This window comes from Aquarana catesbeiana, linkage group LG04, assembly GCF_042186555.1.
Source record: "Aquarana catesbeiana isolate 2022-GZ linkage group LG04, ASM4218655v1, whole genome shotgun sequence".
Classification (NCBI taxonomy): domain Eukaryota; kingdom Metazoa; phylum Chordata; class Amphibia; order Anura; family Ranidae; genus Aquarana; species Aquarana catesbeiana.
Genome location: NC_133327.1, coordinates 370,728,549 through 370,749,513, shown reverse-complemented (window position 1 = coordinate 370,749,513; position 20,965 = coordinate 370,728,549). Strand labels below are relative to the sequence as shown.

Sequence of the window (20,965 nt, the reverse complement as noted above, 5' to 3'; positions counted from 1 at the left end):
ATATAAAGCGATGGCCCAGCATGGTGAAACAGCTGACAAAGTGCAACCAGAAGTGATCACGATGTTTCATGTTTTGCTGACTGAATTGCTATTTTTAATGCGCCATCATTGTGAAGAATTCATAAGTGCAATATTCTACTCTAATAAAAAGGTTCCATAATGTTTTAATCTATACAGGGCATTTGCCTTTAGCTTTCTTTCTCAGTACATGTGGTTGGCGATCAGAGGGGGAGATCTGAGCTACACCTGGTGCCAGGTGTCTCTGTGGAAGAGCGGAGAGAGACACAATAGATGCCATTACCGCTAAATATGCTTGAATGACTTCTCTTTAATTAGGGGGTCATATCCGTTTGGTAAGCCCAGTTTTTAATCCATTGGTGACGGCTCTGGATCTTTCTTGGCGCAATTTCAAGAATCTTTGGATGTTCAAAGTCCGCTTTTTACCTTGTAGACTGTTACAGCATCTGCTGTGTGGACTTTAATTTATTGATTTACTCACTTTGTTATATTGCAGGCGATTCATTTTCACATATGATTAGCTGTATGTATATCAGATTTGAGTAACTAGTCACCAATAGAGGTTTAGGGCACAATTTTAGTTTTTCTCATGAGATGTCATTTTTAGCGCAACACTGTTTCTTACAAGAAATCCTTTAGACCTAGCAAAGCCTAACATTTCTTTAAAACAGGCTGTGGCTGCCCTGTGGCAGAAAGATGATGTTCAAGCTTGCTGTTTTTTTTATCACAAGCACCACTATATGCACACCTGTGTTCTTTAAAAGGGTATTCTGTGAACACTTCATAACAAAAATTCAAATAAAAAAAATGTGTAGCGCTGTCAAACCATGACCTTAATGATTAAAGTGCAAAAAAACATCTATTATATTGCAATAAAGATGATATGTGAAAAAAGGAAGAAGAAAATTTGTTAATAGTCCAAATGTCCCAATTCCACATCCATAAAGTGAACTTAAAAACGTGTGCTGATCCAACGATCAATCTGTGAAGACACCCGGTGCTCCCCACAGGATATACAGGGCAAGCATATCTGCTTACCAGATTTTAAGACCCTCCAGGCCTTACTGCCTCACAGAAGAAGTCCCATTGGACAAAACGTACATCAGGCTAGGCATGGAGCAGTGGTGACGTCCGAACACTCGTGGGAGGGTGCTGGACAAACTAATGTTTTCATTTTCAGCCCAATTTTATCGTTTTTGTTGCAATTACAACTTTTAATAAACTTGTGTGTGCTTTTAAAAGAATGTTAAGCAATTAGTCTATCTTCCTCTTTCATATGATGAATGTGTGACCGGATTCTAATGTTTCATTGACTGATGATAACTGTGGAGTACACCTGTGGAATCCAATTAAGTAGGCTATGTAGCAGATGTTGCTGAGCCCATAGTGAGGTGGGAAAGCTCATTAATGCACATATAGACCCTGGAGGGTCTTAAAATCTGGTAAGCAGATATACTTGCCCTGTCTATCCTGTTGGGAGCACCAGGTGTTTTCACAGATTGAACATTGGACACACGTTTTAAGTTCATTTTATGGATGTGGAATTAGAACATTTGGACTATTAACAATTTCTCTTCTTCCTTTTTTTCACGTTTCATCTTTATTGCAATATAATAGATGTTTTTTGGCACTTTAATCATTAGGGTCATGGTTTGACAGCGCTACACGTTTTGATTTTTTGTTATGAAGTGTACATTGTTGTGAGAGCTGCTGTCGGTCACGGATCATCCGAGTCACTTATTCAGTTTATATACTTTACATGCACTTAGCACAATATTGCTTATTTACTATTCTGCGAACACAACTGATTCCATAAATTCTATTTTGCTTGGCTTTGCGCAGTTTTATATATCACAGAAGGCTGTACATTTAGAATCGATTGTAACATTTCTGAAACAATTACAAAGTGCTGGTTTACCTCAGGTGCAAATAAGGTGTCATAGGTAGGGTTGTATTGTATTTCCTTAACATATGGGTCAAGATGGACTCCAACATCAACAGTTTCCTGCAATAGAAATGATGCAAGACATTTAGATATTTATTGAAATCAATGTAAAATAGATTGTGTAAAAGAGCAATTCTAATGCATCTATTAAAATATATCCTTCTACAACAGCAAGCATAGTTCAAAGTAATTCAAGTAGCCATAGAGCAGATGTTTGTATTCTGTGTATTTTCAAACTGTGCAAAATGGCTTTCCAAACAAGAACTTTAAAAAATAATAATGTTTTAATAGCAGTCTTAAGATGTTCTTCTAACCTGTATAAAGTCTAGGGAAAAGCTTGTGTAATTTTCTAGATGGATTAGCTTGAAACCACTGTAAATAGGTAAAGCATATATTCTGCTTGAATAATTTTTATTAAATTTTCAAATAGAAGGTAAATGACTGCGCATCTTTTTTCTGTTTCAATGTTTTTTAATTATGTCTGATAGTGAGTACATTCATGCCTTTTAAATAAAACATACATTATAAAACAGATCCACTTGATGCAAATCGCATACATTTTATTTTATTTTTCTTAAAACTCTGTTAAAGTGTGTAGTTTGTAATTATGTGTATAGGCAGCATATGTAAAAACAATTTTTGTTTACCTTTAAAAGCCTGATTTACAGTCTCTGTGCTCACAAAGCAATATCAATGCTAGCTCCTATAAAACATTTTTACAATAAATTTGATATAATTAAATTCTTATTAAAGTAGAATTATAGGCAAAACTTTTTTTTCCCCCACCATTTTGGATAGGGCAAGGGAAAGTTATACTCCGTGTCAGTTTTGATTTCGCAATCTGTGTCCAATTGCAGTGATTTCCCTTCAATGCCTGTCCCATAGCCAAAACAGGAAGTAAGAGGAGATCCCTGCAAAAAAGGTGTACATCTGACAGCATGTATTCGTTCCTTGATCATCTGATCCAGGGCGAATACTGCTGTGCAAAATGTAAGCACATTGTTTCCCTGGAAGCCCAGGTTCTGAATCTAGGGAAGCAACTGTCAGCACTGAGCAGACCCTCCATACTAAAAGGAGAGGCGGGAACGTACACAGCAGGTGCCAGCACAGAGGCAGGTGGAGACAAAGAGGTGCAGGCACTAGAAACGAGTAGATGGGTGACAGTCAGGAAGGGTAGAGGGGGAGGTGCCAGGGAGGCCGATCCTGTGCTGGAGCATTCCAATAAGTACCCTCCATTAAGTGACATTGGTGAAACTGGTCAGGGACAAGCACTGCTGGAGCTGAGGGACTCTCCTAGTTGCCAGGGGAAGAACTCCTTCAGTGAGAGTGGGGGGTGGGGTGAGTGAAGGGAAAGGATAGACAGATTCTGGTGGTAGGGGACTCAATTCTTAGAAGGACAGAGGGGGCAATCTGTCACAAAGACCTGAAGCGTCGAACTGTATGCCGTTTACCGGGCACTCGGGTTCAGAACATCACGGATCTGGTGGACAGATTACTGGGAGGGGCTGGGGGAAGACCCAGCTGTCATGGTGCACATTGGCACCAATGACAAAGTCAGAGGCAGATGGAGCGTCCTAAAGAACGATTTTAGGGACTTAGGAGCTGAACTGAGGAAAAGGACCTTCAAGGTAGTATTCTCAGGAATACTACCGGTACATCGAGCCACACCAGAAAGGCAGAGGGAGATTAGGGAAGTAAACAAGTGGCTGAGGAGCTGGTGTATTAAGGAGGGGTTTGGGTTCCTGGAGAACTGGGCTGACTTCTCAGTCAGTCACCATTTCTATAGAAGGGACGGACTGCACCTAAAGACCTAAATGAGGAAGGTGCAGATCTGCTGGGAGTGAAGAATGCCGAAATGTTAGAGGGGTGGCGAAGGAGGTGCTGGGGTTGGGGGCCAGAGTTGGAGGAATATGTTCAGCGCGGAACATATTCCAGAGGGTAGTATTGGGGGCATTCGTGGTAGGTTGACTAAAGCACACACACCCGAGGCAAGTATGGTAACAAGTCCTATTTGCAACTTCGGAACACCCAATAAGAAGACAGTATGCAACCGGTCTAAACTACGTGGCATGTTCTAGAGATACTGTTGAACGAGGGGGATTTAGATTGTGGGAATTTCAGAGACCTGGTTCAACAGCTCTCATGATTGGCTGGAAACCATTCAAGGGTATTCCCTTTATAGCAGGGATAGAGAGGGGTAAAAAAGGGGGAGGGGTGTGCCTATATATCAAGAATAATGTACAAGTGAATGTGAGATGACATCATAAGGGAGCTTAGGGAGGAGGTGGAATCCTTATGGGTAGAGCACCAAAGGGATGAAGCTAAGGGTAAAATACTACTAGGAGTATGCTATAGGCCCCCTAACCTGAGGGAGGAGGGGGGAGGGGGAGACGGACCTCCTATCACAATATGGTTTAGCAGCAAGAATGGGAAGTGTTATCATGAGGGATTTTAATTATCCAGACATAGACTGGCTGGAGGGAACCACATATTTGTCTAAGGTTCACCAGTTCCTAAATGTCCTACATGCAGGACAATTTCATGGGTCAGACCAACTAGAAACAAGGCGTTACTAGATCTACTGATTACCAACAATACAGACCTGGTCACAGATGTGGAAAATATGGGGCAATTTAGGAAACATCTGGTTATAAAGGATGGAGAGATGGCAAATGTATTGGGGGGGGGGGGGGCGCTTCAGTAACCAAAACTGCAGTATTTGTCCTCATGACATATCACGGGAAGCAGTCTCATGGCTAACAGAGGACAGAATTAGAAATAGACCACGGAAACTTGACATTAATAAATCACCAGGACCAGATGGCTTGCACCCAAGAGTACTTAGGGAACACAGTCAAGTGATTGCCAGACCGTTGTTCCTAATTTTTACAGTCTACTGACTGGAATGGTACCAGCTGATTGGAAAAAAGCCAATTTAGCACCAATATTTAAAAAGGGCCCAAAATGCATCCCTGGGAATTACAGATCAGTTAGCCTAACATCAATAGTATGTAAACTCTTGGAGGGGATGATAAGGGACTATATACAAGATTTTAGTAATGAGAACGGTATCATTAGCAGTAATCAGCATGGATTCATTAAGAATCGTTCTTGCCAAACCAACCAATCTATTAACCTTCTATGAGGAGGTGAGCTACCATCTAGATAAGGGGTCTCAAACTGGCGGCCCTCCAGCTGTTGTCCCATCATGCCTGTGGGAGTCATGCTTGTAACCGTCAGTCTTGCAATGCCTCATGGGACTTGTAGTTTTACAACAGCTGGAGGGCCGCCAGTTTGAGACTCCTGATCTAGATAAAGGAAGGTCCGTAGATGTGGTGTATCTGGATTTTGCAAAAGCATTTGACACAGTTCCCCATAAACGTTTACTGTACAAAGTGAGGTCCGTTGGCATGGACCATAGGGTGAGTACATGGATTGAAAACTGGCTACAAGGGCAAGTTCAGAGGGTGGTGATAAATGGGGAATACTCAGAATGGTCAGAAGTGGGTAGTGGGGTCCCACAGGGTTCTGTGCTGGGACCAATCCTGTTAAATTTGTTCATAAACGACTAACGACTGGGGTAAACAGCTCAATCTCTGTATTTGCGGATGACACCAAGCTAAGCAGGGCAATAACTTCTCCGCAGGATGTGGAAGCCTTGCAAGACGATCTGAACAAATTAATGGGTTGGGCAACTACATGGCAAATGAGGTTTAACATAGAAACATTTTAAATAATGCATTTGGGTGGCAAAAATATGAATGCAATCTACTCACTAGGGCGTGAACCTCTGAGGGAATCTAGGATGGAAAAGGACCTGGGGTCCGAGAAGATGATAGGCTTAGCAATAGCATGCAATGCTAAGCTGCTGCTAACAAAGCAACCAGAATATTGGCATGCATTAAAAAGGGGATTAACTCCAGGTATAAAGGGATAATTCTCCCACGCTACAAGACTCTGGTCCGGCCGCACCTAGAGTATGCTGTCCAGTTCTGGGCACCAGTCCTCAGGAAGGATGTACTAGAAATGGAGCGAGTACAAAGAAGGGCAACAAAGCTAATAAAGGATCTGGAGGATATTAGTTATGAAGAAAGGTTGCTAGCACTGAACTTATTCTCTCTGGAGAAGAGACGCTTGAGAGGAGATATGATTTCAATATACAAATACCATACTGTTGACCCCACAATGGGGATAAAACTTTTTTGCGGAAGGGAGTTTAATAAGACACGTGACCACTGACTAAAAAAAAAAAAAGAAGAAAAGGAGGTTTAACCTTAACCGCTTCCGGACCAGCCGCCACAGTTTTACTGCGGCAGGCTGGCTCCCCGGCGCAAAATCACGTTACTTTACGTGATCTCGCAGGGTCCGGATAGGAGGCGCGCTCCCGCTTCACAGCGGGGGTGCCGTTGCTCGTGGCCGACGGTCGCGATGACCGCCGATCGTGCCCAGGAGACACAGAACAGGGACGAGTGTGTGTAAACACACACTTCCCTGTTCTGACAGATTGTGTGTTCCTATTAGCTAGGAACCACAATCTGTCACTTCCTGTAGTTAGTCCCTCCCCCTTCAGTTAAAATCACCTCCCAGGAAATAGTTAACCCTTTCACTGCCAGTGCTATAAATCTATCCCCTATTTTGTAGACGCTATAACTTTTGCGCAAACCAATCAATATACGCTTATTGCGATTTTTTTTACCAAAAATATGTAAAAGAATACATATCGGCCTAAACTGAGGAAAAAATTTGTTTTTTTATATATTTTTGGGAGATATTTATTATAGCAAAAAGTAAAAAATAATGCGTTTTTTTCAAAATTGTCGCCCTTTTTTTGGTTTCTAGCGCAAAAATTAAAAACCGCAGAGGTGATCAAATACCACCGAAAGAAAGCTCTATTTGTGGGAAAAAAAGGACGTCAATTTTGTTTGGGTACAAAGTCGCACGACCGCGCAATTGTCAGTTAAAGCGACGCAGTGCCGAATTGCAAAAAGTGCTCTGGTCAGGAAGAGGATAAATTCTTCCGAGGCTGAAGTGGTTAAACTGCGTAGAGGGTTCTTTAGTGTAAGAGCGGCAAGGATGTGGAATTTCCTTCCACAGGCGGTGGTTTCAGCGGGGAGCATAGATAGTTTCAAAAAACGATTAGATAAGCAATTGAACGACCGCAACATACAGGGTTATACAATGTACTACTGACTAGGGGTGCGCATCTTCACTGGCCTCATGATTCGATTCAATTACGATTATCCTGTCCACGATTCGATTCTGCGATGAATCACGATTACTGTGCACGGTTTTCATCCAAAAATTTCAAGCAGTCAGAAGAACTCCGTTTTTTTTTATATTATCTGTTCTAAAAAACAAAAAAAAACAAAACACACCTCTGCATGTAGCAAAGTGTAAACACAGCAGTCAACTTAAAGAGGAGCTCCAGACTGACCCCAAAATACTACAAGAGAGGACCAGAGACTGCAGACATGATACTAGAGAGGACCAGAGACTGCAGACATGATACTAGAGAGGACCAGAGACTGCAGACATGATACTAGAGAGGACCAGAGACTGCAGACATGATACTAGAGAGGACCAGAGACTGCAGACATGATACTAGAGAGGACCACAGACTGCAGACATGATACTAGAGAGAATCAGAGACTGCAGACAGACATGATACTAGAGAGAATCAGAGACTGCAGACAGACATGATACTAGAGAGGATCAGAGACTGCAGACAGACATGATACTAGAGAGAATCAGAGACTGCAGACATGATACTAGAGAGGATCAGAGACTGCAGACATGATACTAGAGAGGATCAGAGACTGCAGACATGATACTAGAGAGGATCAGAGACTGCAGACATGATACTAGAGAGGATCAGAGACTGCAGACATGATACTAGAGAGGATCAGACTGTGGACCCATAACATCCCCCCCAAACGACAATGTATATCATTTCATAAATTATGGTTTATGTACGTCTTATTGTTACATAGTAGGTGAGGTTGAAAAAAAAGACACAAGTCCAATCTATGTGTGATTATGTGTCAGTATTACATTGTATATCCCTGTATGTTGTGGTCATTCAGGTGCTTATCTAATAGTTTCTTGAAGCCATCGATGCTCCCCGCTGAGACCACCGCCTGTGGAAGGGAATTCCACATCCTTGCCGCTCTTACAGTAAAGAACCCTCTACGTAGTTTAAGGTTAAACCTCTTTTCTTCTAATTTTAATGAGTGGCCACGAGTCTTGTTAAACTCTCTTCTGCGAAAAAGTTTTATTTCTATTGTAGGGTCACCAGTACGGTATTTGTATATTGAAATCATATCCCCTCTCAAGCGTCTCTTCTCCAGAGAGAATAAGTTCAGTGCTCGCAACCTTTCCTCATAACTAAGATCCTCCAGACCCTTTATTAGCTTTGTTGCCCTTCTTTGTACTCGCTCCATTTCCAGTACATCCTCCCTGAGGACTGGTGCCCAAAACTGGACAGCATACTCTAGGTGCGGCTGGACTAGAGTCTTGTAGAGAGGGAGAATTATCGTTTTAACTCTGGAGTTGATCCCCCTTTTAATTCATGCCAATATTCTGTTTGCTTTGTTAGCAGCAGCTTGGCATTGCATGCCATTGCTGAGTCTATCATCTACTAGGACCCCCAAGTCCTTTTCCATCCTAGATTCCCCCAGAGGTTCTCCCCCCAGTGTATAGATTGCATTCATATTTTTGCCACCCAAATGCATTATTTTACATTTTTCTACATTGAACCTCATCTGCCATGTAGTTGCCCACCCCATTAATTTGTTCAGATCTTTTTGGAAGGTTTCCACATCCTGCGGAGAAGTTATTGCCCTGCTTAGCTTAGTGTCGTCTGCAAATACAGGGATTGAACTGTTTATCCCATCCTCCAGGTCGTTTACGAACAAATTAAATAGGATTGGTCCCAGCACAGAACCCTGGGGAACCCCACTACCTACCCCTGACCATTCCGAGTACTCCCCATTTATCACCACCCTCTGAACTCGCCCTTGTAGCCAGTTTTCAATCCATGTACTCACCCTATGGTCCATGCCAACGGAACTTATTTTGTACAGTAAACGTTTATGGGGAACTGTGTCAAATGCTTTTGCAAAATCCAGATACACCACATCTACAGGCCTTCCTTTATCTAGATGGCAACTCACCTCCTCATAGAAGGTTAGTAGATTGGTTTGGCAAGAACGATTCTTCATGAATCAATGCTGATTACTGCTAATGATACAGTTCTCATTACTAAAATCTTGTATATAGTCCCTTATCATCCCCTCCAAGAGTTTACATACTATTGATGTTAGGCTAACTGATCTGTAATTCCCAGGGATGCATTTTGGGCCCTTTTTAAATATTGGTGCTAAATTGGCTTTTTTCCAATCAGCTGGTACCATTCCAGTCAGTAGACTGTCTGTAAAAATTAGGAACAACGGTCTGGCAATCACTTGACTGAGTTCCCTAAGTACCCTTGGGTGCAAGCCATCTGGTCCCAGTGATTTATTAATGTTAAGTTTCTCAAGTCTAATTTTAATTCTGTCCTGTTAACCATGGAGGTGCTTCCTGTGTTGTGTCATAAGGATAAACACTGCAGTTTTGGTTACTGAAGCCCCCCGATTCACTTGTGAAGACTGAGGAGAAGAATAAATTCAATACCTTCGCCATCTCCCCATCCTTTGTAACCAGATGTCCTTCCTCATTCTTTATGGGGCCAATATGGTCTGTCCTCCTTTTTTACTGTTTACATACTTAAAGAATTTCTTGGGATTTTTTTTGCTCTCCTCCGCTATGTGTCTTTCATGTTCTATCTTAGCCATCCTAATCGCACCCCTACATTTCTTGTTGCATTCTTTAATAAGTCTGAATGCTGAGGATGATCCCTCAACCTTGTATTTTTTGAAGGCCTTCTCCTTTGCTTTTATATGCATTTTTACATTGGAGTTAAGCCGTCCAGGACTTTTGTTCGCTCTTCTAAACTTATTACCCAAAAGGGATACATTGGCTAATTTCTAATTTAATATACTCTTAACCACTTGACGACCGCCTCACGCCGATGTACGTCGGCAAGGTGGCACGGACAGGCAAAATCACGTACAGGGTACGTGATTTGCCTTCCGCGGGTGGGGGGTCCGATCGCCCCCCCCCCCGGTGCCCGAGGCGGTCGCCATTTGTTCCCGGGCGATGAGAGGTGAGGGGGAGGCCATCCATTGTTGGCCACCCCCTCCCGATCGCTCCCGGCGAATAAAAATGCTTCCTTTCCCTCTGTAATGTAAACAGAGGGAAAGGAAGTGATGTAATCTCTCCTCGAGCGGTCTTTTCGTCGCCGCGCCGAGGAGAGAAGACATCCAAGTAAGTCTGCACAACACTACACATTCAGTAGAACACGCCAGGCACACTTGTCACCCCCCTGTCACCCCCGATCACCCCCCTGTACCCCCTGTCACTCTGACACCAATAGCATTTTTTTTTTTTTTTGCATTGGTGTCAGTTTGTGTCAGTTAGAAGTGTTAGGGCAGTTAGGTTAGCCCCCTTTAGGTCTAGGGTACCCCCCCTTAGGTCCAGGGTACCCCCCTAACCCCCCCTAATAAAAGTTAACCCCTTGATTACCCCCCGTCACCAGTGTCGCTAAGCGATCGTTTTTCTGATCGCTGTATTAGTGACACAGGTGACGCTAGTTAGGGAGGTAAGTATATAGGTTCGCTGTCAGTGTTTTATAGCGACAGGGACCCCCATATACTACCTGCTAAAGGTTTTAACCCCCTGATTGCCCCCTAGTTAACCCTTTCACCAGCGATCACCGTATAAGTGTTACGGGTGACGCTGGTTAGCTAGTTTGTTTTTTGTAGTTTATTATAGTTTTAGGGCACCCGCCGTTTATTACCCTATAAAGGTTTAACCCCCTAATTGCCCGGCGGTGATAGAAGTTAAGTTTTTAGGATCAGATAAGGTCTGCGTCGCCCCAGGCAGCGTCAGGTTAGCGCAAGTACCGCTAAAACCCACGCACGCAGCATACACCTCCCTTAGTGCTATAGTATCTGAACGGATCAATATCTGATCCGATCAGATCTATACTCCCCAGCAGTTTAGGGTTCCCTGAAACGCAGTGTTAGCGGGATCAGCCCAGATACCTGCTAGCACCTGCGTTTTGCTCCTCGGCCCAGCCCTGCCCAGCCCACCCAAGTGCAGTATCGATCGATTACTGACACTTACAAAACACTAAGCACACATAACTGCAGCGGTCGCAGAGTCAGGCCTGATCCCTGCGATCGCTAACAGTTTTTTGGTAGCGTTTTGATACAGTCGCCAACAGTCAGGAGCTTTTTTGCCTGTGAGTCTCACTAGTGTACCCCTAAATTTAGAGGCCAAAATGGCAAACGGCAAATCCAAGGTACACTAGTGAAGAGGCCTACAGGATTCTGAGCATGACAGATAGTGAAGAGGAAGTCACTCATCTGTCAAGTTCAGGCTCAGAATACGAACCTGTAGAGGACAGCGGCTCCATGACAGATAGCTCTGACGACAGAGTTGTGGTCCCTGCTAGAGTCAGGCGTACCAGACCCCGAACTTATGCTGTCCTTGAAGTGCAAGAACCGCAGGGCTCTCGTATGGAGCAGAGCAGTACTAGCGCCGCTATTCCTTCTGGTGAACTGGCAAGCACCAGCGGCCTAGTACACCCTGGTCGTACATCCAGCACTGCAGTATCACGTGGTGACGTGGCGAGTCCCATAAGTGCAGTTCAAGCTGGCGAGGTGGCAAGCAGTAGTAGTGTCCCGCTGCCACCAAGAAGACAAAGACAGGCCCGTCGTGCCCATAGTGCCCTTCCTGCTGCATTGGCCAATCCGAATTGGGAACCTTCCACTTCTGCAGCACCCGTACTTCCCCCTTTCACTGGCCAACCCGGAATTCAGGTGGAAACAGTTGACTTTATGCCACTGGATTTTTATTCACTGTTTTTCACCGAAGATCTCTATAGATCTATTGTGGACCAAAGCAATTTGTACGCTGGTCAACACATCGCCGCTAATCCCCAGTCCTCCCTTGCCAGAGATTGGAGACCAATTACGGTCTCCGAATTTAAGACCTTTCTGGGCCTTTCCCTCCTCATGGGGTTGAATAAAAAGAGTAAGTTGCGGTCATATTGGTCCACTGACCCAATTTACCATTCACCCTTGTTCTCTGCTTCCATGACCAGGGCACGATACGAGCAGATTTTGCGGTTCATGCACTTCAACGACAATGAACTCTGTCGTCCTCGTGGAGACCCTGCATACGATCGGCTCTACAAAATTCGGCCCCTCGTAAACCACTTCAACCAACGTTTTGCAGACTTGTTTACCCCCCCATCAAGTTGTCTGCGTTGATGAGTCCCTGATTAAGTTTTCTGGCCGCTTGTCCTTCAAACAGTACCTTCCCAGCAAGCGTGCCAGATACGGGGTCAAGATGTATAAGCTCTGTGACAGGGCCACAGGCTATACATGTAGATTTATGGTTTACGAGGGCAAAGATAGTCACGTAGAGCCGATCAACTGCCCTGACTACATAGGAAGCGCTGGCAAGATAGTGTGGGACTTGGTGTCACCCTTATTCGGAAAGGGGTACCACTTGTACGTGGACAATTATTATACGAGCGTGCCACTTTTTAGTCACTTGTTTGATCAGCAGATTGGAGCATGTGGCACCGTGCGACCTAATCGCCGGGGCTTTCCCCAGCGGCTTGTAGATTCCCGTCTTAGGCTGGGGGAGAGAGCCTGCTTGAAGTATAATAATTTGCTCGCTATGAAGTGGAGGGATAAGAAGAATGTTTTCGTTCTCACCTCCCTTCATGCAGACACGACGACCCAAATTTCTACGGCGACTGGTGTTGTGGAGAAACCCCTCTGTGTCCACAAATACAACCTTAATATGGGAGGGGTGGACCTCAACGACCAGTTGTTGGCGCCGTACTTAGTTGCCCGTAAGGCCAGACGCTGGTACAAAAAAGTGTCTGTATACTTATTTCAATTGGCTTTGCTGAATGCTCATGTGCTATACAGAGCTTCAGGACAGACTGGATCCTTCCTTAAATTCCAGGAAGAGATCGTCAGAGCCCTTCTGTTTCCAGACGGTGCTCTACCTCACCTTCCCCAACCAAATGCAGTAAGCCGGCTGCATGAGCGGCATTTTATTTATGCCATCCCGAGTACCCCTACCCAACGAGCCCCCCAAAAAAGATGTCGTGTCTGCAGCAAGCGCGGATTTAGGCGTGACACCCGGACTTATTGTCCCTCCTGTCCTGGCAATCCTGGTCTTTGCATGGGTGAATGCTTTGAACGCTACCATACATTAGTTGAGTATTAGCGTAGGGTTCAGCACTGCACAGACTAGGCACACTAACACAGGGTCTCCCAAGATGCCATTGCATTTTGAGAGACCCAAACCTGGAACAAAAGTTACAAAAGTTAAAAGTTACTAAAAAAAAGTGTAAAAAATAAAAATAAAAAAAAATTAAAAAAAATAAAAACACAAAAAAAATATAAAATAAAAAAACCAAAAATAGTTGTTGTTTTATTGTTCTCTCTCTCTCTATTCTCTCTCTATTGTTCTTCTCTTTTTTACTCTATTCTATTCTGCAATGTTTTATTGTTATTATGTTTTACCATGTTTCCTTTTCAGATTTTTCATACTTTACCGTTTACTGTGTTTTGTTGGTAACCATTTTATTGTTTTCAGGTACGCCATTCAGTTGCAGCGCGGATTTATTTATCTTGACAGCAACAGCGTTTGCTCCCACGATATATAAAGCCGTGACTCCAACGCTGTCGGAGGTGATTTCACCACCACAGTTACATACTTCAGCATATATGCCGAAGCGTGGGGGCAGAAGTGGGTGGAGGAGCGATTTGCTCCTGCCTTTTGCGGGAGGATGCCCCCATGCTTCGGCATATATAAATGGTGCATGTATGCCCATCATTAGAAGTGGGTGGATGAAGGGAGGTATTCTAATGGTGGGCATACCCACCGATCAATATCTTTTTTTCGTTCAGCCCACAGGCTGCATGAAAAAAAAGTTTACAATATATGCCTAACAAGGACCAGCAACGTACTGGTATGTTGCTGGACTTTGAGTGGTTATACCAGAATGATGCCTGCAGGTTTAGGTATCATCTTGGTATCATTCTTTTCAGCCAGCGGTCGGCTTTCATGTAAAAGCAATCCTAGCGGCTAATTAGCCTCTAGACTGCTTTTGCAAGCAGTGGGAGGGAATGCCCCCCCTCCCCCACCGTCTTCCATGTTTTTCTCTGGCTTTCCTGTCCCAACAGGGAACCTGAAAATGCAGCCGGTGATTCAGCCAGCTGACCATAGAGCTGATCAGAGACCAGAATGGCTCCAAACATCTCTATGGCCTAAGAAACCGGAAGCTACGAGCATTTCATGACTTAGATTTCGCCGAATGTAAACAGCGCCATTGGGAAATTGGGAAAGCATTTTATCACACCGATCTTGGTGTGGTCAGATGCTTTGAGGGCAGAGGAGAGATCTAGGGTCTAATAGAGCCAAATTTTTTAAAAAAAGAGTACCTGTCACTACCTATTGCTATCATAGGGGATATTTACATTCCCTGAGATAACAATAAAATTAATTAAAAAAAAATAAAAATGAAAGGAACAGTTTAAAAATAAGATAAAAAAGCAAAAAAATAATAAAGAAAAAAAAAAAAAAAAAAAAAGCACCCCTGTCCCCCCCTGCTCTCGCGCAAAGGCGAACGCAAGCGTCGGTCTGGCGTCAAATGTAAACAGCAATTGCACCATGCATGTGAGGTATCACCGCGAAGGACAGAACGAGGGCAGTAATTTTAGCAGTAGACCTCCTCTGTAAATCTAAAGTGGTAACCTGTAAAGGCTTTTAAAAATGTATTTATTTTGTCGCCGCTGCGCGTTTGTGCGCAATTTTAAAACATGTCATGTTTGGTATCCATGTACTCGGCCTAAGATCATCTTTTTTATTTCATCAAACATTTGGGCAATATAGTGTGTTTTAGTGCATTAAAATTTTAAAAAGTGTGTTTTTTCCCCAAAAAATGCGTTTGAAAAATCGCTGCGCAAATACTGTGTGAAAAAAAAATATGAAACACCCACCATTTTAATCTGTAGGGCATTTGCTTTAAAAAAAATATATAATGTTTGGGGGTTCAAAGTAATTTTCTTGCAAAAAAAAATTATTTTTTTCATGTAATCAAAAAGTGTCAGAAAGGGCTTTGTCTTCAAGTGGTTAGAAGAGTGGGTGATGTGTGACATAAGCTTCTAAATGTTGTGCATAAAATGCCAGGACAGTTCAAACCCCCCCCAAATGACCCCATTTTGGAAAGTAGACACCCCAAGCTATTTGCTGAGAGGCATGTCGAGTCCATGGAATATTTTATATTGTGACACAAGTTGCGGGAAAGAGACAAATCTTTTTTTTTTTTGCACAAAGATGTCACTAAATGATATATTGCTCAAACATGCCATGGGAATATGTGAAATTATACCCCAAAATACATTCTGTTGCTTCTCCTGAGTATGGGGATACCACATGTGTGGGACTTTTTGGGAGCCTAGCCGCGCACGGGACCCCGAAAACCAAGCCCCGCCTTCAGGCTTTCTAAGGGCGTAAATTTTTGATTTCACTCTTCACTGCCTATCACAGTTTCGGAGGCCATGGAATGCCCAGATGGCACAAACCCCCCCCAAATGACCCCATTTTGGAAAGTAGACACCCCAAGCTATTTGCTGAGAGGTATAGTGAGTATTTTGCAGACCTCACTTTTTGTCACAAACTTTCGAAAATTGAAAAAAAAAAAAAAAAAATACATTTTTCTTGTCTTTCTTCATTTTCAAAAACAAATGAGAGCTGCAAAATACTCACCATGCCTCTCAGCAAATAGCTTGGGGTGTCTACTTTCCAAAATGGGGTCATTTGGGGGGGGGGGGTTTGCCATCTTGGCATTTTATGGCCTTCAAAACTGTGATAGGTAGTGAGGAGTGGAATCACAACTTAACGCCCTTAGAAATCCTGAAGCCAGTGCTTGGTTTTCGGGGCCCCGTATGCGGCTAGGCTCCCAAAAAGTCCCACACATGTGGTATCCCCATACTCAGGAGAAGCAGCAGAATATATTTTGGGGTGTAATTCCACATATGCCCATGGCATGTTTGAGCAATATATCATTTAGTGACAACTTTGTGCAAAAAAAAAAAAAAAGTGTTACTTTCCCGCAACTTGTGTCAAAATATAAAATATTCCATGGACTCAACATGCCTCTCAGCAAATAGTTTGGGGTGTCTACTTTCCAAAATGGGGTCATTTGGGGGGGTTTTGTGCCATCTTGGCATTTTATGGCCTTCAAAACTGTGATAGGTAGTGAGGAGTCAAATCACAACATTATGCCCTTAGAAATCCTGAAGGCGGTGCTTGGTTTTCGGGGCCCCGTATGCGGCTAGGCTCCCAAAAAGTCCCACACATGTGGTATCCCCATACTCAGGAGAAGCAGCTAAATGTATTTTGGGGTGCAATTCCACATATGCCCATGGCCTGTGTGAGAAATATATCATTTAGTGACAACTTTGTGCAAAAAAAAAAAAAATTGTCACTTTCCCGCAACTCGTGTCAAAAAAGAAAGTATTCCATGGACTCAACATGCCTCTCAGCAAATAGCTTGGAGTGTCTACTTTCCAAAATGGGGTCATTTGGGGGGGTTTTGTGCCATCTGGGCATTTTATGGCCTTCAAAACTGTGATAGGTAGTGAGGAATGAAATCAAAAATTTATGCCCTTAGAAATCCTGAAGGCGGTGATTGGTTTTCGGGGCCCCGTACGTGGCTAGGCTCCCAAAAAGTCCCACACATGTGGTATCCCCATACTCAGGAGAAGCAGCTGAATGTATTTTGGGGTGCAATTCCACATAGGCCCATGGCCTGTGTGAGCAATATATCATTTAGTGACAACTTTTTGTAAATATTTTTTTTTTTTTTTTGTCATTATTCAATCACTTGGGACAAAAAAAATAAATATTCAATGGGTTCTACATGCCTCTCAGCAATTTCCTTGGGGTGTCTACTTTCCAAAATGGGGTCATTTGGGGGGGTTTTGTACTGCCCTGCCATTTTAGCACCTCATGAAATGACATAGGCAGTCATAAACTAAAAGCTGTGTAAATTCCAGAAAATGTACCCTAGTTTGTAGACGCTATAACTTTTGCGCAAACCAATAAATATACGCTTATTAACTTTTTTTTTACCAAAGACATGTGGCCGAATAAATTTTGGCCTAAATGTATGACTAAAATTGAGTTTATTGGATTTTTTTTATAACAAAAAGTAGAAAATATCATTTTTTTTCAAAATTTTCGGTCTTTTTCCGTTTATAGCGCAAAAAATAAAAACGGCAGAGGTGATCAAATACCATCAAAAGAAAGCTCTATTTGTGGGAAGAAAAGGACGCAAATTTCGTTTGGGTACAGCATTGCATGACCGCGCAATTAGCAGTTAAAGCGACGCAGTGCCAAATTGGAAAAAGACCTCTGGTCCTTAGGCAGCATAATGGTCCGGGGCTCAAGTGGTTAAAGCAAACCCATCTCTCCTCCATATTCTTTGTTCCTAATATTTTATCCCAATCTATGCCTTTTAGCAAGGTTTGTAGTTTAGGGAAGTTGGCTCTTTTGAAATTCTGTGTCTTTGTATTCCCTTTAGGTTTCCTATTTGTGTGATTTATACTGAAAGGAATTGACCTGTGATCGCTGTTACCTAAATTGCCCTGTATTTCCAAATCCGTGATCAGGTCTGTATTTTTGGTAATCAGTAGATCCAGTAATGTTTTTTTTCTAGTTTGTGCGTCTACCATCTGAACCATAAAATTGTCCTGCAAGACATTTAGGAACTGGCGAGCCTTAAATGAATGCGCGGTTCCCTCCGCCCAGTCTATGTCTGGATAATTAAAATCCCCCATTATGATAACACTTCCCATCCTTGCTGCTAATCCAAATTGTGATAGATCATCTGTCTCCACTTCCTCCATCAGGTTAGGGGGCCTATAGCATACTCCCAGTATTATTTTCCCCCTAGCTTCATCCCTTTGGAGCTCTACCCATAAGGATTCCACCTCCTCCCTAGCTCCCTCAGTGATGTCATCTCTCACATTCACTTGTACATTATTCTTGATATATAGGCATACCCCTTCCCCCTTTTTTACCCTCTCTATCCTTGCGGTAAAGGGTATTCCCTTGAATGTTTGCCAGCCAATCATGAGAGCTGTTTAACCAGGTCTCTGAAATTCCCACAAAATCCAAATCCTCCTCATACAACAGTATCGCTAGTACACCTATCTTGTCCGCCATGCTCCTGACATTGGTGAACATGCCACATAGTTTAGACCGGTCGCATACTGTCCTCGTATTGGGTGTTTTGAGATTGCAACTAGGACTATACTTACCTTGTGTTTTTGTGCTTTGGTCAACCTACCACTAATGCCCCCAATACTACCCTCTGGAATATCTTCCGCGCTCTCTCTACCTCTGGACCCCCCCCCCCAATCACCTAGTTTAAAAACCCCTCTAACTTTTTGGCCATCTTCATTCCCAGCAGATCTGCACCCTCCTCATTTAGGTGCAGTCCGTCCCTTCTATAGTAGCGGTTATCAACTGAGAAGTCGGCCCAGTCCTCCAGGAACCCAAACCCCTCCTTACTACACCAGCTCTTCAGCCACTTGTTTACTTCCCTAATCTCCCTCTGCCTTTCTGGTGTGGCTCGATGTACCGGTAGTATTCCCGAGAATACTACCTTGGAGGTCCTTTTCCTCAATTTAGCTCCTAAGTCCCTAAAATCGTTCTTTAGGACACTCCATCTGCCTCGGACTTTGTCATTGGTGCCAATGTGCACCATGACAGCTGGGTCTTCCCCCAGCCCCTCCCAGTAATCTGTCCACAAGATCCATGATGTGCCGAACCCGAGCGCCCGGTAGACAACATACTGTTCGGCGCTTCAGGTCTTTGTTACAGATTGCCCTCTCTGTCCTAAGAATTGAGTCCCCTACCACCAGAATCGGTCTTTCCTTTCCCTTCGCTGCCCCCCCACTCTCACTGGAGGAGTTCTTCCCCTGGCAGCTAGGAGAGTCTCCACCCGCCTCTGTGCTGGACCCTGCCGTGTACGTTCCTGGCTCTCCTTTAGTATGGAGGGACTTCTCAGTGCTAACTATTGTCTTAGTGATTGATTCACATCAACACTTCATTGATACTGTTTTAGTTTTATGATTTTGTTCATTACTACCCCACACATGCATTGCATGGCTGCATGTGTGGGGCAGTGATGAGCAAAACCAAAAATCTTATAAGAAAAGGGTATCAATTTCAAATCAATGAAGCACTGATGTGACTCAATTACTAATACAATAGGACATACATAAACCATAATTAATGTTGAAATGGTATGGTCATGCTCATTGGTAACGTTAATGTTTTCATAATTTGGCAAATTTGCAGTCCACATAATGGTGCATCAGATATATGATATATAAATATGTTATATTATTATTATTATATTATTACTAGTAGTCAGTGGCGGCTGGGGCTCAAAAATTTTTTTGGGGGGGCGCAAACAAACTGAAAAAAAAAAAAAAAAAAAAAAAATCCTTAAGCGCAGCCACTGTGCCAATCAATTGCTGCCAGTGTGCTCATCAATTGCTGCTACTGTGCCTCATCAAATGCTGCCAGTGTGCATCCCCCAAGTAAGTACCTGATGATGATGACAACTCTCGAGCAGCCTGTGAGGGGGACTGGAGGACAACCGCGGCAGTCTGCTGTCTCGGGTCTCCCACAGCAGCCTGTTGTAAGGAGGCAGCCTGTGTGTGCACACTGCACACAGTGTGAGGTGAGCCAAGGAGGAAGGCTCTGGGGAGTCGGGACCGGGTCATGACTTGTCGGTAGTTGGGGGACCACTTGCTCCATGTGTCTCGCACGTTGACACCAGGTGGCTGGGGATGCCGTCAGCGGTGGGGAGGGGGCAGAAAAAAAAGGCGCAGCTGACGCCCATGGCTCCTTCCGGTTCATCAGCAGGGCATATAGCGGCGCGCGGGTGACGTAATCATGTATTCAATTTATGCAAGTCGTAGCATCGATTCCACATCGTGAGTGGTCGAATTGCAATGCATCGATGCTACAATTCATTTTAACACCCCTCCTGAAATATAATCACACACATAGGTTGGACTTGATGAACTTGTGTCTTTTTTCAACCTCACCTACTATAACTATTAAAGGATTTCTTTGGGCACCCCCAGGTCACCAGAACTAGTGTCCCCATTGCAAAATTTCCCCTGTATTATTTTTCCTCTGGGGACAACCCAAAAATGTGGGATTTTCTTTTACTTTCACATTTAATGAAATATTGAGGTGATGCATGCTCGGATAAGGGCCTGGTATGGATTGGGGGGGGGGGGGGGGGGGGGGGCGCGCGTACCACTCCCCTTTTTTTTCTCTGATTTTTTTTTTTTACTTTCAGCTGTCAGCAGGGAAGCCCGCTGACAGCTGATGACTCAATAGTTGGGGGCATGCTTAACCTATTGTGCGAACATTCTGCCGAGTGCACAGAAAATGTTCAGCCTGAACCGTTCGCCCATTGCATATAATATATATATATATATATATATATATATATATATATAGATATATATATATATATATATATATATATATATAATATATATATACACACACACACACACACACACACACACACGTGTTGGTGGTTTAAAGACAGTATTTCTCAGATATCATTTTAGTTTAAAAAAGGGAGTACAAGACAGAGTTTAGGATATTGGTGTTAAAGATACTGCACTATGGAGATATTTTCTTTTTTAATATGTACTCTGAGCCAAAGTATTAAGGAAAGGGAGAGTGAAGTGATAAACCAGTACAGGATCCATTTGAGTTGGTAGGAAGAAGTACATCACACTGGGCATACTTCTCCATTTGGGGAAAAGT

The 20,965-nt window shown here is 43.4% G+C and overlaps 1 protein-coding gene across 2 annotated transcripts in view; it reads right to left on the bottom strand.

The window, feature by feature from the left end:
* CDC40 (cell division cycle 40) overlaps positions 1–20,965 on the bottom strand; it is a 151,599-nt gene that overhangs the window by 92,386 nt on the left and 38,248 nt on the right. For both annotated transcript variants that reach the window (XM_073627066.1, XM_073627067.1), the window contains exon 2: positions 1,937–2,023. In XM_073627066.1, the coding sequence (XP_073483167.1) occupies positions 1,937–2,023 (87 nt within the window). The remainder of the gene's footprint in view (positions 1–1,936; positions 2,024–20,965) is intronic.